Source organism: Trachypithecus francoisi, unplaced genomic scaffold (assembly GCF_009764315.1).
Source record: "Trachypithecus francoisi isolate TF-2019V2 unplaced genomic scaffold, Tfra_2.0 Lachesis_group10, whole genome shotgun sequence".
NCBI classification, from domain to species: Eukaryota; Metazoa; Chordata; class Mammalia; order Primates; family Cercopithecidae; genus Trachypithecus; species Trachypithecus francoisi.
Window position 1 is genome coordinate 109,472,080 of NW_022681455.1, and position 20,214 is coordinate 109,492,293.

The 20,214-nt window shown below is 42.4% G+C and overlaps 1 protein-coding gene across 4 annotated transcripts in view; it reads left to right on the forward strand.

Moving 5' to 3' along the window:
* Positions 1 to 20,214, forward strand: part of TANGO6 (transport and golgi organization 6 homolog) — a 268,545-nt gene that overhangs the window by 10,919 nt on the left and 237,412 nt on the right. For all 4 annotated transcript variants that reach the window (XR_004438955.1, XM_033218804.1, XM_033218803.1 and 1 more), the window contains exons 2-4: positions 7,898 to 8,538; positions 11,292 to 11,408; positions 14,482 to 14,623. Coding sequence is in view for 3 of the 4 variants with exons in the window: in XM_033218804.1 (XP_033074695.1) it covers positions 7,898 to 8,538; positions 11,292 to 11,408; positions 14,482 to 14,623 (900 nt within the window). In the remaining variant the exon portion in view is untranslated. The remainder of the gene's footprint in view (positions 1 to 7,897; positions 8,539 to 11,291; positions 11,409 to 14,481; positions 14,624 to 20,214) is intronic.

Genomic DNA, 20,214 nt, shown 5'->3' on the forward strand with positions numbered 1-20,214 from the left:
TATTTGGTTTATCACATTTCTATCCATCTACCCATACATCAATTCATGTTTTCTTTTTTTTTTTGATGCATTCAAAGTAAGTTGCAGATATCAGTACATTTTACCCATAAACACTTCAGCATTATAACATTAACTAGAGTTTAATATTTATTTGGATTTTTTATAGTTCATTTGTTTTAGGTAAAATTTATATGCAATGAAATGCACAAATAATACGTATATCATTCAGTGAGTTTTAAAAATGCAGGTACTTGGCTGAGGCATGAGAATCACTGGAACCCACGAGGCAGGGTTTGCAGTGATCTGAGATTGTGCCACTGCACTCCAGCCTGGGTGACAGAGCGAGACTCTGTCTCTAAAAAAAAAAAAAACAACCATATACTTTTGTAATTAAAACCTCTGTCAAGATACACATTGTTACTTCCAGGTGAGAAAAGGAAAAAAAAAGAAACCAAAAGAAAAAACAGATATATATCATTACTGTTATCCCAGAAAGTTCCCTTCTGCCGTTTCACAATCATTTCCCACTCCTACTCCCCTAGAGATAACTGTTTCTGGGTTTTTTAACCCGTAGATTAGTTTTGCCTATTCTAGAACTTAATGTAAACAAGAAACATCTTGTTGGCTACATGGGCTGTTTCCAGTTTGGGGCTCTCATGAATAGTGCTGCTATGAACCTTCTTGTACAAGTCTTTGTTATGAAAACGTGCATTGTGTGTTAATTTTTCTTGGGCAAGTATGTTAGATTGGAATTGCTGGATTATAGGGTAAGTATATGTTTGGTTTTCTAAGAAACTGCCAGACCAACTGTGTTTTGATCATGTCATACTTCTGCCAACAATGTATGAGAGTTCCAGTTGCTTCACGTCATTTGGTAGTGTCAATCTTTGTCAATTTTAGCCATTCTGGTATGTGTAGTGATATCTCATTGTGGTTTTAATTTGCATTTCCCTGATAACTAATGATATTGCGCATCTTTTCATATGCAGTTGGTCATTTGAATAACTTCTTTTTTGAAGTGTCTGTTTGAATAATTGTCCATTTTTTAAATAGTTTGTTTTATTGAGCTGTAAAGTGTTCTTCATATATTCTGGAGCAATGCGTTTGTCATATATATGTACTGCAAACATTTTCTCCCTCTCTGTGGCTTGAACTGTATATTTTGAAAAGAAGTTTTAAATTTTGATGAAGTCCAGTTTTTTTCCTTTTTGGCTCATGCCTTTTGTGTTTTAAGAATTCTGTCTGGGCACAGTGGCTCACACCTATAATAATCCCAGTACTTTAAGAGGCAGAGTGGGAGGATTGCTTCAGCATAGGAGTTCAAGACCTGCCTGGGCAACATCGTGAGACCTCATCTCTATAAATAATTAGTCAAGCATGGTGGCATACAATTGTAATCCCAGCTACTAGGGAGCTGAGGCAGGAGGATCACTTGAACCTGGGAGATTAAGGCTGCAGTGAGCTGGAATCAGCCCACTGCACTCCAGCCTAGGTGACAGAGCAAGACCCTGTTGCAAAAAAAGAAAAGAAACAAAAACCAAAATAAAACAAAAAAACAAGAAATTGTTGTCTACTCTAGAATCATAAAATAATTTCTTCTGTGTTTTCTTCCAAAAGTTTTATAGTTTAGATTTTGTATTTATGATCTATTTTGAGTTAATTTTGGTGTATGGTGTGAATGAAGGGTCAAGGTTTTTTGTTTTTTTGTTTTGTTTTGTTTTGTTTTTGTTTTTCCCATATGGATATCCAGTTGTTCTAGCCTCATTTAGTAAAGGAATTTTCTTTCCGTATTGTATTGATTTCATATCTTTGTTGAAGATCAAATAGCCATATAAGTGTGGGACTGTTTCTGGATTCTCGATTCTGTTTTATCAATCTGCCTAGCAGTCCTTATGCCAGTACCACGTTGTCTTTAATTACTGTAGTTCTATAGTAAGTTGGGTAGTATAAGTTCTCTAACATTGTTCTTGACTATTCTGGGTCTTATAGGTTTCTATATAAATTTTTAAATCAGTTTATCAATTTCTGCAGAAAGGTCTGATGAGATTTTTATTGTCATTACATTGACTTTATAGATCAATTTGTGGACTATAGACATCTTTTTTTTTTTTTTTTTTTTTTTTTAAGACAGAGTCTTGCTCTGTCACCCAGGCTGGAGTACAATGGCATGATCTTGGCTTACCTCAACCCCCACTTCCTGGGTTCAAGCGATTCTCCCAAGTAGCTGGGATTACAGGGGCCCACCACCATGCCCGGCTAATTTTTTTTTTTTTTTTTTTTGAGGAGGAGTCTCGCTCTGTCCCCCAGGCCGGAAGTGCAGTGGTGCGATCTCAGCTCACTGCAACCTCTGCCTCCAGGGTTCACGCCATTCTTCTGCCTCAGCCTCCCGAGTAGCTGGGGCTACAGGTGCCAACCACCATGCCCGGCTAACTTTTTGTATTTTCAGTAGAAACGGGGTTTCACCGTGTTAGCTAGGATGGTCTCAAACTCCTGACCTCGTGATCTGCCCGCCTCTGCCTCCCAAAGTGCTGGGATTACAGGCATGAGCCACCTCTCCCAGCTGGATATATCTCTTCTTTATTTGGGTCTTTAAAATTTTTTCTTGGCTGGACATGGTGGCTCACACCTATAATCCCAACACTTTGGGAGGCCAAGGCGGGTGGATCACCGGAGGTCAGGAGTTCAAGACCATCTTGGCCAACGTGGTGAAACTCCGTTTCTACTAAAAATACAAAAATTAACCGAGTGTGGTGGTGGGCATCTATAATTCCAGCTACCTAGGAGGCTGAGGCAGGAGAATTGCTTGAACCTGGGAAATGGAGGTAGCAGTGAGCCAAGATCCACCATTGCACTCCAGCCTGGGCGAGAAGAGTGAAACTCCGTGTCAAAAAAATAAAAAAATAAAAAATTTATCAGCAAGTTTTCAGTGTAGAGAGCTTGTATATCTTGTGCTAAATTTATCCTAACTTTTGTAAATTAAAGTTTTAGGCTGGGCGTGGTGGCTCACACCTGTAATGCCAGCACTTTGGGAGGCCAAGGCAGGTGGATCACCTGAGCTCAGGAGTTTGAGACCAGCCTGGGCAACATGGTGAAACCCCATCTCTACTAAAATACGAGATCACTCATGTGTGGTGGCATGCGCCTGTAGTCCCAGCTACTGGGGAGGTAGAGGCACAAGAATTGCTTGAACCTGGGAGGCAGAGGTTGCAATGAACCAAGATCACACCGCTGCACTCCAGCCTAGGAGACAAAATGAAACTGTCTCAAAAAAAAAAAAGTCTTAAATTTCAGCCGGGAGTAGTGGCGCATGCCTGTAATCCCAGCACTTTGGGAGGCCAAGGCAGGTGGATCACCTGATGTCAGGAGTTTGAGACCAGCCTGGCCAACATGGTGAAACCCGATCTCTACTAAAAATACAAAAAATTAGCCAAGCGTGATTGCAGGTGCCTGTAATCCCTGCTACTCAGGAGGCTGAGGTAGGAGAATCTCTTGAACCCGGGAGGTGGAGGTTGCAGTGAGTCAAGATTGTGCCACTGTACTCCAGCCTTGACAGAGCAATACTCAGTCTCAAAAAAAAATAAATAAATAAATAAAAATAAACCAAATTTCATTTTGTCATTTTTGCTGCAAATATAAAATAAAATTTCTTGTTTTTTTGTTTTTTAATTTTTGTTTTATTGCTTGTATTCTGTGAACTTTCTAAATTCATTTATTAGTTCTAGTAGTTGTTTTATAAAGTCCTTAGGGCTTTTACATAAACGATGATGCCATCTGTGAATAGAAACAATTTTGCTTCTTCCTTTCTGCTCTTGTATGTCTTTTATTGCTGCTTTTGCCCTATTTCAATGACAAAGATTTTCAGTAACATGTTGAATAGAAGTGAGTAGACATCCTGTGTCTATTTTACTTCACCACTAAGTATGATGGTAACTGTAGGTTTGTTCATGGATATCCTTTATCAGATTGTAGAAGTTCCCTTTTATTCTTAATTTGTGTTGTGAATGGGTGTTGAATTTTGTCAAATGCTTTTTCTGCGTTCATTGAAATGATCACATGGGTTTTCTCCTTATACTGTTAATAAGATGAATCATACTGATTGAGTGTCAAGTGTTAAGCCAACTATGTATTCCTAGCATAAACACCACTTGGTAATAAAGTATTCTTTTATATTCTTTTCTATATCACTGCATTTTATTTGCTAATATTGAAGCATTTTTTAAAGTTATTAATAGATTCTATTTTTTAGAACAGCTTTTGGTTTATAGAAAATTTGAGCAGAGGGCTGGGCGCGGTGGCTCAAGCGTGTAATCCCAGCACTTTGGGAGGCCGAGACAGGCGGATCACGAGGTCAGGAGATCGAGACCATCCTGGCTAACACGGTGATACCCCGTCTCTACTAAAAAATACAAAAAACTAGCCGGGCGAGGTGGCGGGCGCCTGTAGTCCCAGCTACTCGGGAGGCTGAGACAGGAGAATGGCGTGAACCCGGGAGGCGGAGCTTGCAGTGAGCTGAGATCCGGCCACTGCACTCCAGCCTGGGTGACAGAGCGAGACTCCGTCTCAAAAAAAAAAAAAAAAGAAAATTTGAGCAGAAAGTACGGAGAGTTCCCATATACTCCCTTTCCTACCCCAAACCTAGTTTCCCCTATTAACATCTTGCATTAGTGTGGTACATTTGTTACAACTGATAAACCAATATTGATACATTCTTATTAACTGAAGTCCAAAGTTTATATATAGGGTTCACTCTGTGTGTTATATGATTTTATGAGTTTTGACAAATACGTAATGTCATATATCCATAATTATAGTCTCATACAGGATAGTTTCGCCTCCCTAAAAAACCACACTTCACCTAGTCTTTCTTCCCCCATCTCTGACCTCTTGGCTACTCCTGATCTTTTTACTGTCTCTATAGTTTTGCCTCCTCCAGAATGTCATGTAATTGGAATTATACAGAATATAGCTCTTCAGACTGGCTTCTTGCACTTAGAAGTATGCATTTAAGGCTCCTCCATGTCTTTTGTGGCTTGATAGCTTATTTCTTTTTATCACTGATTAATATTCCATTGTCTGAGTGTAGCACAGTTTATCCGTTCTTTTTTTTTTCTTTCGAAAAAAAATCCTTTTACCTTTTGAAGATCATTTTGGTTGCTTACTGTTTTTTGGTAATTATGAATAAAGTTACTATAAACATACATACGCAGTTTTTTTGTGTGGACATAAGTTTTCAACTCATTTGGATAAATACCCAGGAGCACAATTGCTGGATCGTATGTTTAACTTTGTAAGAAACTGCCAAACTATCTTCCAAAGTGGCTGTACTATTTTGCATTCCCACCAGCAATGAATGAGAGTTCCTGTTGCTCCACATCCTTGTCAGCATTTAATGTTGTCAGTGTCCTGGATTTTGGCCATTCTAATAGGTATATAATGGTATCTGGCTGTTGTTTTAGTTTGCATTTCCCTAATGACATATGATATTGGGCATCTTTTCATATACTTGTTTGCCATGTGTACTGTTTTTTAAGTTTAGATTTTTTTTTTTTTTTTGAGATGGAGTCTGGCTCTGCCGCCCAGGCTGGAGTGCAGTGGCCAGCTCTCAGCTCACTGCAAGCTCCTCCTCCCGGGTTCACGCCATTCTCCTGTCTCAGCCTCCCGAGTAGCTGGGACTACAGGCGCCCGCCTCGTCGCCCGGCTAGTTTTTTGTATTTTTTTAGTAGAGACGGGGTTTCACCGTATTAGCCAGGATGGTCTCGATCTCCTGACCTCGTGATCCGCCCGTCTCGGCCTCCCAAAGTGCTGGGATTACAGGCTTGAGCCACCGCGCCCGGCCTTAAGTTTAGATTTTTAAGTAATGATTTTTAAGTTTAGATTAATGAAGGATGTTGATCAGTATTTTTCTTTTTTGTGATTTTATCAGGGTCAGGTTTTGGGATCAGTGTTCTAATGACCTCTCAAAATAAATTGAAAAATATTCCTTCTTCTTTATTTTCTGAAAGAGTTTGTGTAACCTTGATGTTATTTCTTCCTTAAATGATTCACCAGTGAAACCATCTAGGCCTGAAATTTTATCTCTTGGAAGACTTTTTCTTTTTTTTTTTTTTTGAAACAGTCTCACTCTGTCGCCCAGGCTGGAGGGCAGTGGTGTGATCTCGGCTCACTGCAACCTCCGCCTCCCGGGTTCAAGAAATTCTCCTGCCTCAGCCTCCCGAGTAGCTGGGATTACAGGCACCTGCCACCAATTAATTTTTGTATTTTTGGTAGAGATGGGGTTTCACCATGTTGGCCAGGTTGGTCTCCAACTCCTGACCTCAAGTGATCCTCCTACCTCAGCCTCCCAAAGTGCTGGGATTATAGGCATGAGCCACCACACCCAGCGGAAGATTTTTAGATAGCAAATTTATCTAATACATATAGGGTTATTTAGGGTTTTTATTCTGTCTTGTGACAGTTTTGATAAGTTGTATTTTTCAAGGAATATTTTCATTTCATGTATATTGTTTGGTTTTTGGCATAATGTTCGTTAATTTCTCTGTTATGCTTTAAACTTTCTTTTACTGCAGTCTCTATGTCCCAGGTTTAAGCAGTCCTTCTACTTCAGTTCCCTGAGTAGCTGGGACCATAGGTGTGCACCACCACACCTGGCTAATTTTTTTTTTTTTTTAATGTTTTTAGAGATGGGATCTCCCTACGTTGCCCAGGCTGATCTCAAACTCCTGGGCTCAAGCGATCCTCCTGCCTTGGACTCCCAAAGTACTGAGACTACAGGTGTGAGCCACTGTGCCTGGTCCTTTTTACTTTTCTGATATAAGCTTTACAGCTATAAATTTCTCTATAAGCATTGCTTTAGTTATATCCAACAAATATTGATGTTTTTTGTTAGCATTCAGTTGGAAATCTTGTAATTTCTTTTTTGACTATAGATTATTTAGAAGTACATTGTTTAATTTCCAAACATTTGAGACTTTTTGGATGTTCTGTTGTTAATACTTTCTGTCTTAATGCCATTGTAGTCAGAGAACATACTCGATAGGAAAAAGATATCCGCTGAAAATAGATATTCTGGGGGAAACGATGTGGTTAATGTTTGAGCACCGTGTCCGTATTTTGTGATCTTCCTCACTAGAATGTAAGTTCCACGAGGAAAAAGGCTTTGTTCTGGTTTTTTTTGGTTGTTGTTGTTGTTATATTTTGTTTTTGAGACTGGATCTTGCCCTGTCACCCAGGCTGGAGTGTGGTGGCACAGTCTCAGCTCACTGCAGCCTTGACTTCCTGGGCTCAAGTGATCCTCCCACCTCAGCCTCCTGAGTAGCTGGGACTACAGGCACACACCACCATAGCCAGCTCATTCTTTTAGTTGTTTTAGAGATGGGGTCTCACTGTGTTTCCCAGGCTGGTCTTGAACTCCTGGGCTCATGCAGTCATCCCACCTTTGCCTCCTAAAGTGCTGGGATTACAGGCATGAGCCACCGCACCTGACCGGAGCCTTTGTTCTGTTCAGTGCTTTATACCCAGCACCTGGAACAGCTGGACTGAATGAATGTTCTATGGTAAATGTTCAGCTTTTAAATTTCTGTTCTGGCTACAGTTTAAGCCCAGTAAGATGATTAAGACCTGGTCTCTGCCCTAAAAACATATGGGGAATAGAAACAAACTAGATGAACTATAATGTTAGGACACTACTCCAATTACATGCAAAGTGCTGTGGGAAGACAGAAAATGTGGTCTTAAATTCTTCACAGGCTGGGTTGGTACCCCGGGGGAGGCTTTCCAGAGCCAGTGACAGCGGGGCCAGGCCTGCGAGGATGAACTGGAATAGGCAGGGCATTCCACAGGGAGAAGTGCAGTTTGTTTTCTATGTGTATAATCTGTCCTTTTTTTTTTTCTTCAAAAGGATCAGGCTCAAGTTCACTACAGGTCACAAAACACGATGTCCTGTTGGCTACTTTAAAATCTAACCTGTCTGCTTTGGAGGACAAGTTTCTGAAGGATCCTCAGTGGAAGAATCTGAAACTCCTAAGAGATGAAATTGCTGGTAAGGCAGAATGGCCACAAAACTCTGTGGATGTCACTTGGATTTTTACCTCTCAAACCTTGTTGTTGCTTTTGTGCTTGAAGGAAACCATGCTCCTCCTTGCAGCTAATTTCAATCCAGGTAAACCCAACCCTAGGACTCCGGAAGTTGCTCCTGCCCTGAGTCCCGATGCACTTAGTATCTCACAGCAGAAGACTGTCCAGTTCGTTTTGCAGTTTGTAGTCACCTTGGGTATTTGCCCCTATCTCATGCCTGGTGTTGGAGTCCCTTTGAGATATAGAACTGAGTTTGGTGCCGTCGTTCAAGACGTGGTGTGTCTCGATGCTGCCCCTGATGCAACTCGAAGACTGTACACCAGCTGCAGGGCCCTTCTAAACGTTGCTCAGCACACATCTCTGGGAAGCTTGATATTCTGCCACCATTTTGGGGATATTGCAGCAGGCCTGTGCCAACTGGGATTCTGCCCAACCAAAAGAAAACTGCTAACACCTGCAGAAGAGGTAAATATACATGGAGAAAGAGAGGGAGAGATTGTGTGTGTGTGAATATGTATATATGTTTGTGGATAGTTGTTATAAAAGGCAACTCTTAGTTCTTCAGAACTGGATATGCCAAAGCATATCCAATGGATAAATGAATCTTTTTAGGGTGGGTGGAGGTTTCATTTATTGGGTACTCATCCTTTGCACACCTGTAGAGTTCATTTTACCTGTCCCTTGTCGTTTTGGGAAACAGCTATTGCAGGCTGTTTCTTTGAGCCTCTGTTTCTTCTTCTGTAAAATGTGTATCATAATACCTGCCTCAGAAGGTGGTCATGAGGATTAAGGATAATGTGTGCCAAGTATCTGGCTCAATCTCTAGTAGTGCTCATATAATTCCTACTGATACTAGTATCATGGCTCCCTCATTAAATGCTTGGGAGGATTAAATGAGATAACACATATAGAGCATCTGGTACACTCCAGAACTCTGTCAATGTTCATTCTTGTTATTAGGTGTTAGGGGTTGCTCTCACTCAGTCAGGTAAGCAGTTGAGCACCCAGACTACAGAAGTTGCTGTGGAGATCATAGATGCATAAGACATGGTCCTTTTCTGCAAATAACTCGCACACTTACTGGGGAGATAAGACTTACAGGGATGACATAGCAGGAACCACTACCCCCGCCATGAGAGGACCACTGGCATCAGCATAGGAACTGGCCAGCAGACGCCGTTAAGATGTAAATGTCTCAAGGGTCAGTGCGGCCCGCAGGCACAGTGATTCCCCAGCCTCCACAGCCGGGTTTTACAATGTTCTTTATCACCTGCCTGTGTCACCCTTGTCCTTGTTCCTTTTCTCTTCTCTCTCCTGCCTACATTCATAAACATTTGCCTAAAAGCCACTATCATTCAAGTGTTGGCATGAAATTCTGAGCTCCCCAGGGCCTTTATGTGATAGGAGCAGAGTGCCTTCTCCTTCCGGCAGGGTTATGCATATTGACACTTCTAGCAGCACCTCCTGCCTGCACTTCCCTGAGGTAGTGTGATCCAGGTTGACAGGTCTTATTACTGTTACTGAGGCTAAGCTGTGCCCGGGGATCTCAGGCAGGAGAGAGAAATGAAAAGGGAAACACAGAGAAAGAACCAAGTAGGAAGGCAGGAGAAGGAGTTGACAGAGTGGAAACAGGCTGGGTGTACATTATGAAGCTGGACAGAGTCCCACCAATAGCTGTGTTCTAAGTAGCACCCATACCTGAGTGTGTGAAACGGTAATGGGCAGAACCCTGACTGTTTGACCCTGAGCAGTAATCATCAAGGAGAATTGTACTGTTATGGCTCAAGGGTACCCCAAAATTGTACCCCTCTTTGCTGCCCAAGTCCCAAATGAATTAAAAGAGAGTTAAGAGTAAGAGAGATGAGCAATGTTACCTCTATTGCTCATAAAGGCAAAGCTGGAGGATGTAGCTTATAGATGGAGACAAATCTTTATTTTTTATTTATTTATTTATTTATTTAATTTAATTTAATTTATTTATTTATTTTTTGAGACGGAGTCTTGCTCTGTTGCCCGAGCTGGAGTGCAGTGGCCGGATCTCAGCTCACTGCAAGCTCCGCCTCCCGGGTTCACGCCATTCTCCTGCCTCAGCCTCCGGAGTAGCTGGGACTACAGGCGCCCACCACCTCGCCCGGCTAGTTTTTTGTATTTTTAGTAGAGACGGGGTTTCACCGTGTTAGCCAGGATGGTCTTGATCTCCTGACCTCGTGATCCACCCGTCTCGGCCTCCCAAAGTGCTGGGATTCCAGGCTTGAGCCACCACGCCCGGCTTATTTATTTTTATTATTATTATTTTTTGAGATGGAGCCTTGCTCTGTCACCCAGGCTGGAGTTCAGTGGCGCAATCTTGGCTCACTGCAACCTCTGCCTCCTGGGTTCAAGAGATTCTCCTGCCTCAGCCTCCCGGGTAGCTGGGATTACAGGCATGTGCCACCACACCCAGCTTGCTTGCTTGCTTATTTATTTATTTATGAAATGGAGGCTTGCTCTGTTGCCCAGGCTGGAGCGTAGTGGTGCAATCTTGACTCACTGTAACCTCCACCTCCCTGGTTCAAGTGATTCTTGTGCCTCAGCTTCCTGAGTAGCTGGGATTACAGGCGCCCACCACCACGCCTGGCTAATTTTTGTATTTTTAGTAGAGATGGGGTTTTGCCGTGTTGGCCAGGCTGGTCTCGAACTCCTGACCTCAGGTGATCTGCCCCCCCTCCCCCCGCAGCCTCCCAAAGTGCTAGGATTACAGGCGTGAGCCACTGCGCCTGGCGGGAGACAAAACGGTGCTCTTCAGAATTAGACGGTCTCACTACTCACCCATTTTAAGGAGCACTGGAAAACTGCAGCGCCTTCTGCAGGGGATATGCCTCTGAAAAATACCCAGCAAGAAAGAGCAGAAGAAAATGTGAAAATGTGCAGTCACTCTCAAAAGACAGAAGAGGAACGAGCTGAGAGATGCATGCCAAAACCAGCCAATAAGTGAGTTTACTCCACCCTCAGCAGTAAGATGAGTCTCATAAGCTGCCCAGAAGTGGAGTGAGCGAGATAGAGAGAGGACCAGGAATGTTTTAGTAGTACAGCTTCCCCCATGTGGAAGGAAATCAAGAGAGGATAGAAACCTTCCTTCTGCTCCTCTCACAAGTATCTCTGTACAGTGTTGTAAAACATTACCTTCTATTGTCTGCCTGGTTTGAATTCCACTAAAGCCCAGTGCATATTTCTTTTAGGTTCTAACTGAAGAGGAAAGAACCCTGTCCAGGGGCGCCTTGAGAGACATGTTGGATCAAGTCTATCAGCCCTTAGCAGTCCGGGAACTGCTTATCCTCCAGGGAGGACCACCCCAGGTACTCAGGCCTGGGGACCCTTGGGGGTGACTCATTAATATAATGTGTGGTATGCTGGCTTCTTCTAGAAAATTAAATAACTTTAGTTCCCTATTTAATGATCTAGTTGAGCCTTTTTCATCTTTTAGATCATAAAATGATATTTATAAAACTAGATGACACTGACCCTTAGGATAATTTAAAAGACCTTTTCTCTAATGAAATGATGGACACTTTTCCCAAGAATATTATGATCACTTATTTTAAGACTTATGGCAATTTTATGTGAGATATATTTTATTCATTCTGAAACTAGATCTTCTGTTTTTTTAACTAAAAATTGGCTGTTTCACAAAATGTTCTTTCAGCACAAGTATCTGGACACTAATTCTTTGAATGGATAATGTATTTGAAGTCAAGAAATTAAAACTAGAGATATTATTTGTTCTATTATTAGTTCCTTTGTTTCAAACATATAGTAGTATATATTCTGCTAGGGATAAGATAGTTTCTTTGTTTTCTTAAAAATGATGTTTATCTGGGGCCAGGTGCAGTGGCTCACACCTGTAATCCCAGCACTTTGGGAGGTCGAGGTGGGTGGATCACTTGAGGCCGGGAGTTCAAGACAAGCTTGACCAACATGGAGAAACCCTATCTCTACTAAAAATACAAAATTAGCCGGGCATGGTGATGCATGCTTGTAATCCCAGCTACTCAGGAGGCTGAGGCAGGAGAATCGCTTGAACCCAAGAGGTGGAGGTTGCAGTGAGCTGAGATCGCGCCATTGCACTCCAGCCTGGGCAACAAGAGCGAAACTCCATCTCAAAAAAAAAAATTGTTTATCTGAAATGATTTAATTTGATGATATAGATGGAATTGTCTGTTTGCTTTTAGTACCTACATTTTAGTTATGAATCTAGGTGTGTAAAGAGTGAGGAGCCAGCGAGGCACCGTGGCTGACACCTGTAAACCCAGCACTTTGGCAGGCTGAGGCAGGAGGATCACTTGAGGTCAGGAGTTTGAGGCCAACATGGGCAACATAGCAAGACCCCTGTATCTACAAAAGATAAAAAATAAAGAAGTAGCCAAGTGTGGTAGCATGCACCTGTAGTTCCAGCTACTCTGGAAGCTGAGGTGAGAGGATTCCTCAGGCCCAGAAAGTTGAGACTGCAGTGAGCTGTGATCGAGCCACTGCACTTTAGTCTGGGCAACAGAGTGAGACCTTGTCTTTAAAAAAAAAGAAAAGAAAAAGAGTGAGAAGCCAAAGGAATTAGCTGTAAGTCAGGAGCAAGGACCAGCTGAAGCTGGCTACAAAGGTATCTCCTAATTGAGTGATTTTCATCTCATCCTTAGAATCTTACTGTAAGCCTTCCATCAGGCCTCTCTGGGATTCAACCCCTGTGTGCAGGTGTTTGAATTTGTAAACCTTTCCATTCTTCAGGTTTCTTACCCATAAGATAGGGATAATCACAATGCCTTCCTTGTAAGTCCCTTTGGAGATTATATGGGAGTTACTTATGATGTGCCTGGCACACCATAATCCCTCAGTAAATGGTAATAATTTACTAAAAGAGAGAGGACAGGAGAGTTAGGATAAAATATTTCTGTTACTATTTTTGATGCTTACATACTTAAGTGCGGTGGTTGACAGCAACATGATCAATGTTCTTGCCCAAAATAAGGGCTAGAACATTAAAACTGCAGTGTCTTCTGCAGGGGATAGGCCTCTGAAAAGTACCCAACAAGAAAAAGCAGAACAAAATATGCAGTCACTCTCAAAAGATAGAAGAGGAACGAGCTGAGAGATGTATGCCAAAACCAGCTAATAAGTGAATTTAGTCCATCCTCAACAATAAGGGACACCAAGTCTGTTCACAGTGGCTCCACAGAACTCCCAGAAAGGAGCCCTTGAGGAAATCCAGCTCTTTCTTGCAGATCACGCTGGAGCAGGAAAGAAATACAAAAGAAATCTGACCAGGCACAGTGGCTCACGCCTGTAATCCCAGCACTTTGGGAGGCTGAGACGGGCGGATCACGAGGTCAGGAGATTGAGACCATCCCGGCTAACACAGTGAAACCCCGTTTCTACTAAAAATACAGAAAAAAAATTAGCCAGGTGTGGTGGCAGGCGCCTGTAGTCCCAGCTACTCAGGAGGCTGAGGCAGGAGAATGGCGTGAACCCAGGAGGCGGAGGTTGCAGTGAGCTGAGATCGTGCCACTGCTCTCCAGCCTGGGCGACAGAGTGAGACTTCATCTCAAAAAAAAGAAATCCAACTCTTTCTTGGACCCGTGTCACGGAGTCAGAGTTGCTAATGCCACAGAGGCAAGGGCTGGAGTGCTCCCTCCCTGTTGTGAACCACCCTCTTAGTGGCAAATAACGTGCATAAGAATCTTCCTTGGAAGCTGGATTTGATTGTCAGGGCCACATTCAGAGATTGGTTGTATTAACTTTGTGTTCCCAAGATCTACATTTTAGTTGCTGATGCGTTTGTCTGTTTATGAGTTTGAAATTTCATTGCTTTTTCACTGTCTTTTACTTTTTTAAAAATAATGCAGAAGAAGGTTTTGTAAATTTTTTTTTTTTTAAGGAAAAAATGTTGTTCTTTTGAAGTCTGTATAGCATGCTGTTAATTGTCAGTATGACTCAGGACTTTTAAAAAATAATGTCTAGCTGGGCATGGTGGCTCATGCCTGTAATCCCAGAACTTTGGGAGCCTGAGGTGGGTGGATCACCTGAGGTCAGGAGTTCGAGACCAGTCTGACTAACATGGTGAAACCCCGTCTATACTAAAAATACAAAAAGTACCCGGGCGTGGTGACGGGTGCCTGTAATCTCGATGACTCAGCAGGCTGAAGCAGGAAAATCGCTTGAACCCAGGAGGTGGAGGTTGCAGTGAGCCCAGATTGTGCCATTGCACTCCAGCCTGGGTGACAAGAGTGAAACTCTGTCTCTAAATAAATAAATAAGTCTACATATCATAGCTATTTCTTCTTCTTCTCCTTTTTTTTTTTTTTTACAGGCATGAGCTACTGTTCCCGGCCATCATATCTATTTCAGTGACATTCAGAATTCACACCTTCTTCTTTTTCTCAGTCCTGCACAGATGTGAAGACACAGCTGAGGTGTCGGGCCCCAGCTTGGCTTCGGCGTCTATGTGGACAGCTGCTCTCTGAAAGGTTAATGAGGCCTAATGGTGTTCAGGCAGTAGTCCGGGGCATTTTGGAAGGAGCAGGTGGTAAGAAATAAAATGTTTCTGTAACTTTGGTATCTGTTTTCCTTTGAGTCAGAGTCTGAGGTGAATTATTGGTTTTTAGTATTTACCTGTAAAACCTGACTGAAACTAAACTATGTCCTTGCAGGGATTGAACAGGTTAAACTTAGAGGCCCTTAATGAACTTCTTTTCCAAAGAAACCAATTCTCTTGCTCTTTTCCTAAAACACTTGTGATACACTGCCTATTTGATTGAACAATATTGTAAGCCATTTCAAATAATTTATAATATCCGGGGAAAACATTACACAGAAAGTTGAAGTAAAAACCCTAAATAAATGTTAAATAAAGCTAGGTGTGGGCTGGGCACAGTGGCTCACGTCTGTAATCCCAGCACTTTGGGAGGCCAAGGCAGGCGGATCACTTGAAGTCAGGAGTTCAAGACCAGCCTGGCCAACATGGTGAATCCCCGTCTCTACTAAAATACAAAAATTATCCTGGCTTGATGGCGGGTGCCTAACCCCAGCTACTTGGGAGGTTGAGGCAGGAGAATCGCTTGAACTTGGGGGGTGGAGGTTGCAGTGAGCCAAGACTGTGCCACTGCACTCCAGCCTAGGTGACAGAGTGAGACTTCGTCTCAATAATAGTAATAATAAAGCTGGGTGTGGTGGCTCACACCTGTAATCCTAGCACTTTGGGAGCCTGAAGCAGAGGGACTGTCTGAGGCCAGGAGTTCAAGAGCAGCCTGGGCAACATAGCAAGACTCTGTTTCTACAAAAAATAAAAAAAAATAGCCAGATATGGTGGTGCCCACCTGTGGTCCTAGCTACTTGGGAGGCCAAGGCAGGATGATCACCTGAGCCCAGGAGTTCGAGGCTATAGTGAGCCAATGTCATGGCACTGCATTCCAGCCTATGCAAAAAAAACAAGACCCTGTCTCAAAAAAAAAAAAAAGTGAAATGTAAAATAATTTTCATGAAGCCAGAAATACCTTTGAGAAATATCATTGAGACGCAAACTTTGGGATGAAGTTTTAGAGTCATTTCCCCAATTATACTATCTAAGTTCTCATTAATAGGAAAAAAGTCAATGCTAAGCATGGTAGTAGTTTTTAATTTAAATATTTTTTGTTTTATTTTTTAGAGAAAATTAGACATGTACATCATTTAAAGTCAAATAGTTCTGTGAGACTAATAGTGAAAAATAGCAGTCCTTGGTACCATTCCAATCCATTTCCCATCACTTTGAAGTCTTCCAGTGAGTTTTTTCTGGTATTTACCTCTTTTTTTTTTTCCCGAGACGGAGTCTTGCTCTTTCACCAAGGGTGGAGTGCAGTGGCGCGATCTTGGCTCACTGCAACCTCCGCCTCCAGGGTTCACGCCATTCTCCTGCAGCCTGCTGAGTAGCTGGGACTACAGGCGCCCGCCACCACACCTGGCTAATTTTTTGTATTTTTAGTAGAGACGGGGTTTCACCATGTTAGTCAGGATGGTCTTGATCTCCTGACCTCATGATCCGCCCGCCTCAGCCTCCCAAAGTGCTGGGATTATAGGCGTGAGCCACTGCGCCTGGCCATTTACCTCTATATTTCTAATATATGGGAATTCATAATTTTTTCAGTTTCAGGCATCATGTATCTACCTCTCACCATGAGTGAAAAGGATTTTGTTCTCTTTCATAACAATGCCATCATTCCCCTAAGTACATTTTTATTTTCCCATCTCCTTAGTATATTTATATCTCAGTTTTGGTTAGATCAATATTCAGTATTTATATTAGTGTAACTCTGTAATTATTATTTACAGCTGAGCTATGTTGTATATTATGTTTACTTTTTTTTACATACTCTTTTGTACTTCCTGAAGTTAATCTTCTTTTTGTACATCTGATTAGTTTTCTATGTGCTTATCACTAATCTTTTCTCAAGCTCTCCCTCTTTTGTTTAAATCTCCTTTTAATACATTCAAAACATCAAAAAGGCTGGGCACAGTGACTCATGCCCATAATCCCAACACTTTGGGAGGCCAAGGCAGGTGGATCATTTGAGCTCAGGAGACCAGCCTGGGCAACATGGTGAAACCTCATCTCTACCAAAAATACAAAAATTAGCTGGGTGTGGTGGCACGCACCTGTGATCCCAGCTACTCAGGAGGCTGAGGCAGGAGGATTGCTGGAGCTCTGAAAGTTGTGGCTTTAGTGAGCCATGATCACACCACTGCACTCCAGCCTGGGTGGCAGAGCGATATTCTGTCTCAAACAAGCAAACAAAAACGCACCAGATATTCTATCAGTTTTATCTTCTTGGAAACATCTTTCTCTGGGTTTTCTGACCTGCTTTACTCTATCCTGGTTACCTTCTACTCGGCTGCCATCCAAGGATCCCCTTCACCTTTATCCTGGTGAACACTGCCTTTTTTGTGTGTTCAGTCCTTTATCTCCCTTATCCCATGCCTGTTTCCTATTGTTGCTGCAACAACTTACCATAAACTTAGTGGCTTTTTTAGAGAAATGGCATTTAAACTGAGCCCTGAAGGCTGAGTTGGAATTAACTAGCTGAAGAGTGAGGGAAGATAGTTATAGGCAGAGAGAGTAGCATATATGAGGAACTGAAGTAGGAATGAGCATAGTGCTTCTGAGGATATCTCCACGTGGGTAGAGTAATGAGGGCAGAGTACAGGTAGAGTGGTGCACAGTGAGCAGGAATGGTGCGTGGGGGCCACCTCAGGGAGGCCTGATAGGTTGAGTTCAGGATGTTGAACTTTATTCTGAGAGAAATGTGAAACCATTAACAGGTTTTAAGAAAGAGAACATGATCAAATCTGCAGTTTAGAAATATCTATCTGGAGGTATTGTGAAGAATGGATTGGGTAAAAGCAGAAGCAGGGAGATCAGTTAAAAGGCAGACATCTGAGGAATCACAGAGGCTTGGATTAATGCAGTGGCCGTGGAAATGGAGAGAAACGAATGGGTTTGAGAGATATTTAAGGAGGAGAGTTGCCAAAACTTAATGAAGGGCTGGATATGTGGGGAAGAAGGAAGAGAGCTAGAAGAATAAATCTTGACTTCATTTCTGGCATAATGTACCTTGGTCCTATCAGACAAAAGTGAGGTCAGTGTGTTTGGCAGACATTGGTAGATTTGGTCTAGAGTGGCTATAATATTACCTTCCCTCAGTTCTCCCCACAGTGGCTTCTAGGGCCAATGAAATGAGAAGTGGTCAGTTACCCATACGAAGTTGTCCCCTAGAAACAGGTCTTTGCACCTTCCTTTTCCAAGAAGGGTTAGATCTCACTTAAGGGCATGCAGATTTGAGAGCTGCTATAAGAAAATCAGAACCTCTTTTTCCTATGAGTTCCCCCAACTTGTGCATGTATATATTTGTTGTTATCTATTCATACCTTTTTCTTTCCCAAAATGGTTTGAGGCAGCTTTATATTGACCTGTATATTTGCCATTTCTGGTGGTCTTTATTTCTTTACATAGATCAAAATTTCAGTGCAAATTTCCTTCTGCCTGAACTTTACTTACCATTTCTTACAGTGTAGGTCTACTGGCAATGAATTTTGTTTTGTTTTGTTTTAAGACAGAGTTTCGCTCTTGTTGCCCATGATCTCGGTTCACTGCAACCTCCGCCTCCTGGGTTCAAGAGATTCTCCTGCTGCAGCCTCCCAAGTAGCTGGGATTACAGGTGACTGCCACCATGCCCGGCTAATTTTTTTTTGGCCTGGCTAACTTTTTGTATTTTTAGTAGAGACAGGGTTTCACCATGTTGGCCAGCCTGGTCTTGAACTCCTGACCTCAGGTGATCCACCTGTCTTGGCCTACAGGCACACAGCACCACACCTGGCTAATTTTTGTGTTTTTAGTAGAGACAGGGTTTTGCCAGGTAGGCCAGCCTGGTCTTGAACTCCTGACCTGAGGTGATCCACCTGCCTTGGCCTCCCAAAGTGCTGGGATTACAGGTGTGAGCCACTGCACCCAGCCTGGTAATTAATTTTCTAGCTTTTGTTTGTCTCAAAAAGTCTACTTCATCTTCCTTTTTGAAAGATATTTTTTATTGGGTATATAATTCTAGGTTGACATTTATTTTTTCTTTTAGTACTTTTAAGATATTCCATTGTCTTCTGGCTTGGGTCATTTCTGACGGGAAGTCTGCTATCATTCTTATCTTTGTTCCTCTGTAAATGATACACTGTTTTTCCCTCTGGCTGCTTTTAAGATTTTTCTCTTATGGCTGATTTTTAGAAATTTGATTATGATGTACCTTGGTGTGGTGTTGGTTTCTTTATGTTTTTTTCTGCTTTTTGGAGCTGTGGGTTTATACTGTTGGCCATATTTGGAAATTTCTCAGACGTTATCTTCAAATATTTTTCTCTGTACTCCCCTCAGATCTCTCTTTCTGAGATTTGAATTACACCAAATATTATGTTTAATGTTGTCCTGCAAATTACTAATGCTCTTTTTGTGTGTGTGTCTTTTTTTCTTGATGTCTTTTTGATTTTTCTCTTTAAAAATTTTTTTTTTCCCAGAGACAGGGTCTTGCTCTGTCTCCCAGGCTGGAGTGCAATGGCATGATCTTGGCTCACTGCAATTTCTGCCTCCCAGGTTCAAACAATTCTTGTGCCTCAGCCTTCTGAGCAACTGGGATTACAGGCATGCACCACTACACCCAGGTAATTTTTGTATTTTTAGTAGGGACAGGGTTTCGCCATATTGCCCAGGCAGGTCTTGGACTCCTGGTCTCAAGTGAGCCACCCACCTTGGCCTCCCAAAGTGCTGAGACTACAGGCATGAACCACTGTGCCTGACCAACGACAAATTTTAATGGTTGTCTTAATGGGCCTGGTGCAGTGGCTCACGCCTGAAATTCCAGCACTTTAGGAGGCCGACGTGGGCAGATCACGAGGTCAGGAGTTTGAGACCAGCCTGGCCAACATAGTGAAACCGCGCCTCTACTAAAAATACAGAAAATTAGCTGGGTGTGGTGGTGCATGCCTGTAGTCCCAGCTACTCGGGAGGCTGAGGCAGAAGAATCACTTGAACCCGGGAGGAGGAGGTTGCAATGAGCTGAGATCACACCACTTCACTCTATCCTGGGTGACAGAGTAAGACTGTCTCAAAAAAAAAAAAGTAAATAAAGTTGTCTTAATGGTCTTGTCTTCTAATTCTGTTATCTCTGTTTTTTGGGGTCTGTTCTATTGATTTTTTCTTTCTTTTTTCTTGAGACAGAGTCTTGCTCTGTCACCCAGGCTGGAGTGCAGTGGCACAATCTTTGCTCATTGCAACCTCCACCTCCCAGGTTCAAGAGATTCTCCTGCCTCAGCCTCCCAAGTAGCTGGGACTACGGGTATGCATCCTCATGCCCAGCTAATTTTTGTATTTTTAGTAGAGACAGCGTTTCACCATGTTGGCCAGGCTGGTCTTGAACTCCTGACCTCAGGTGATCCGCCCGCCTTGGACTCCCAAAGTGCTGGGATTACAGACATGAGCCACTGCCCACAGCCTGTTCTGTTGATTTTTTTCTTCTAATTATAAGCCATATTGTTTTCCTTCTTTGCATGCCTGGTAATGTTTTTTTTTTTTTAAGATGTTATTCACATACCATAGAAGTCACT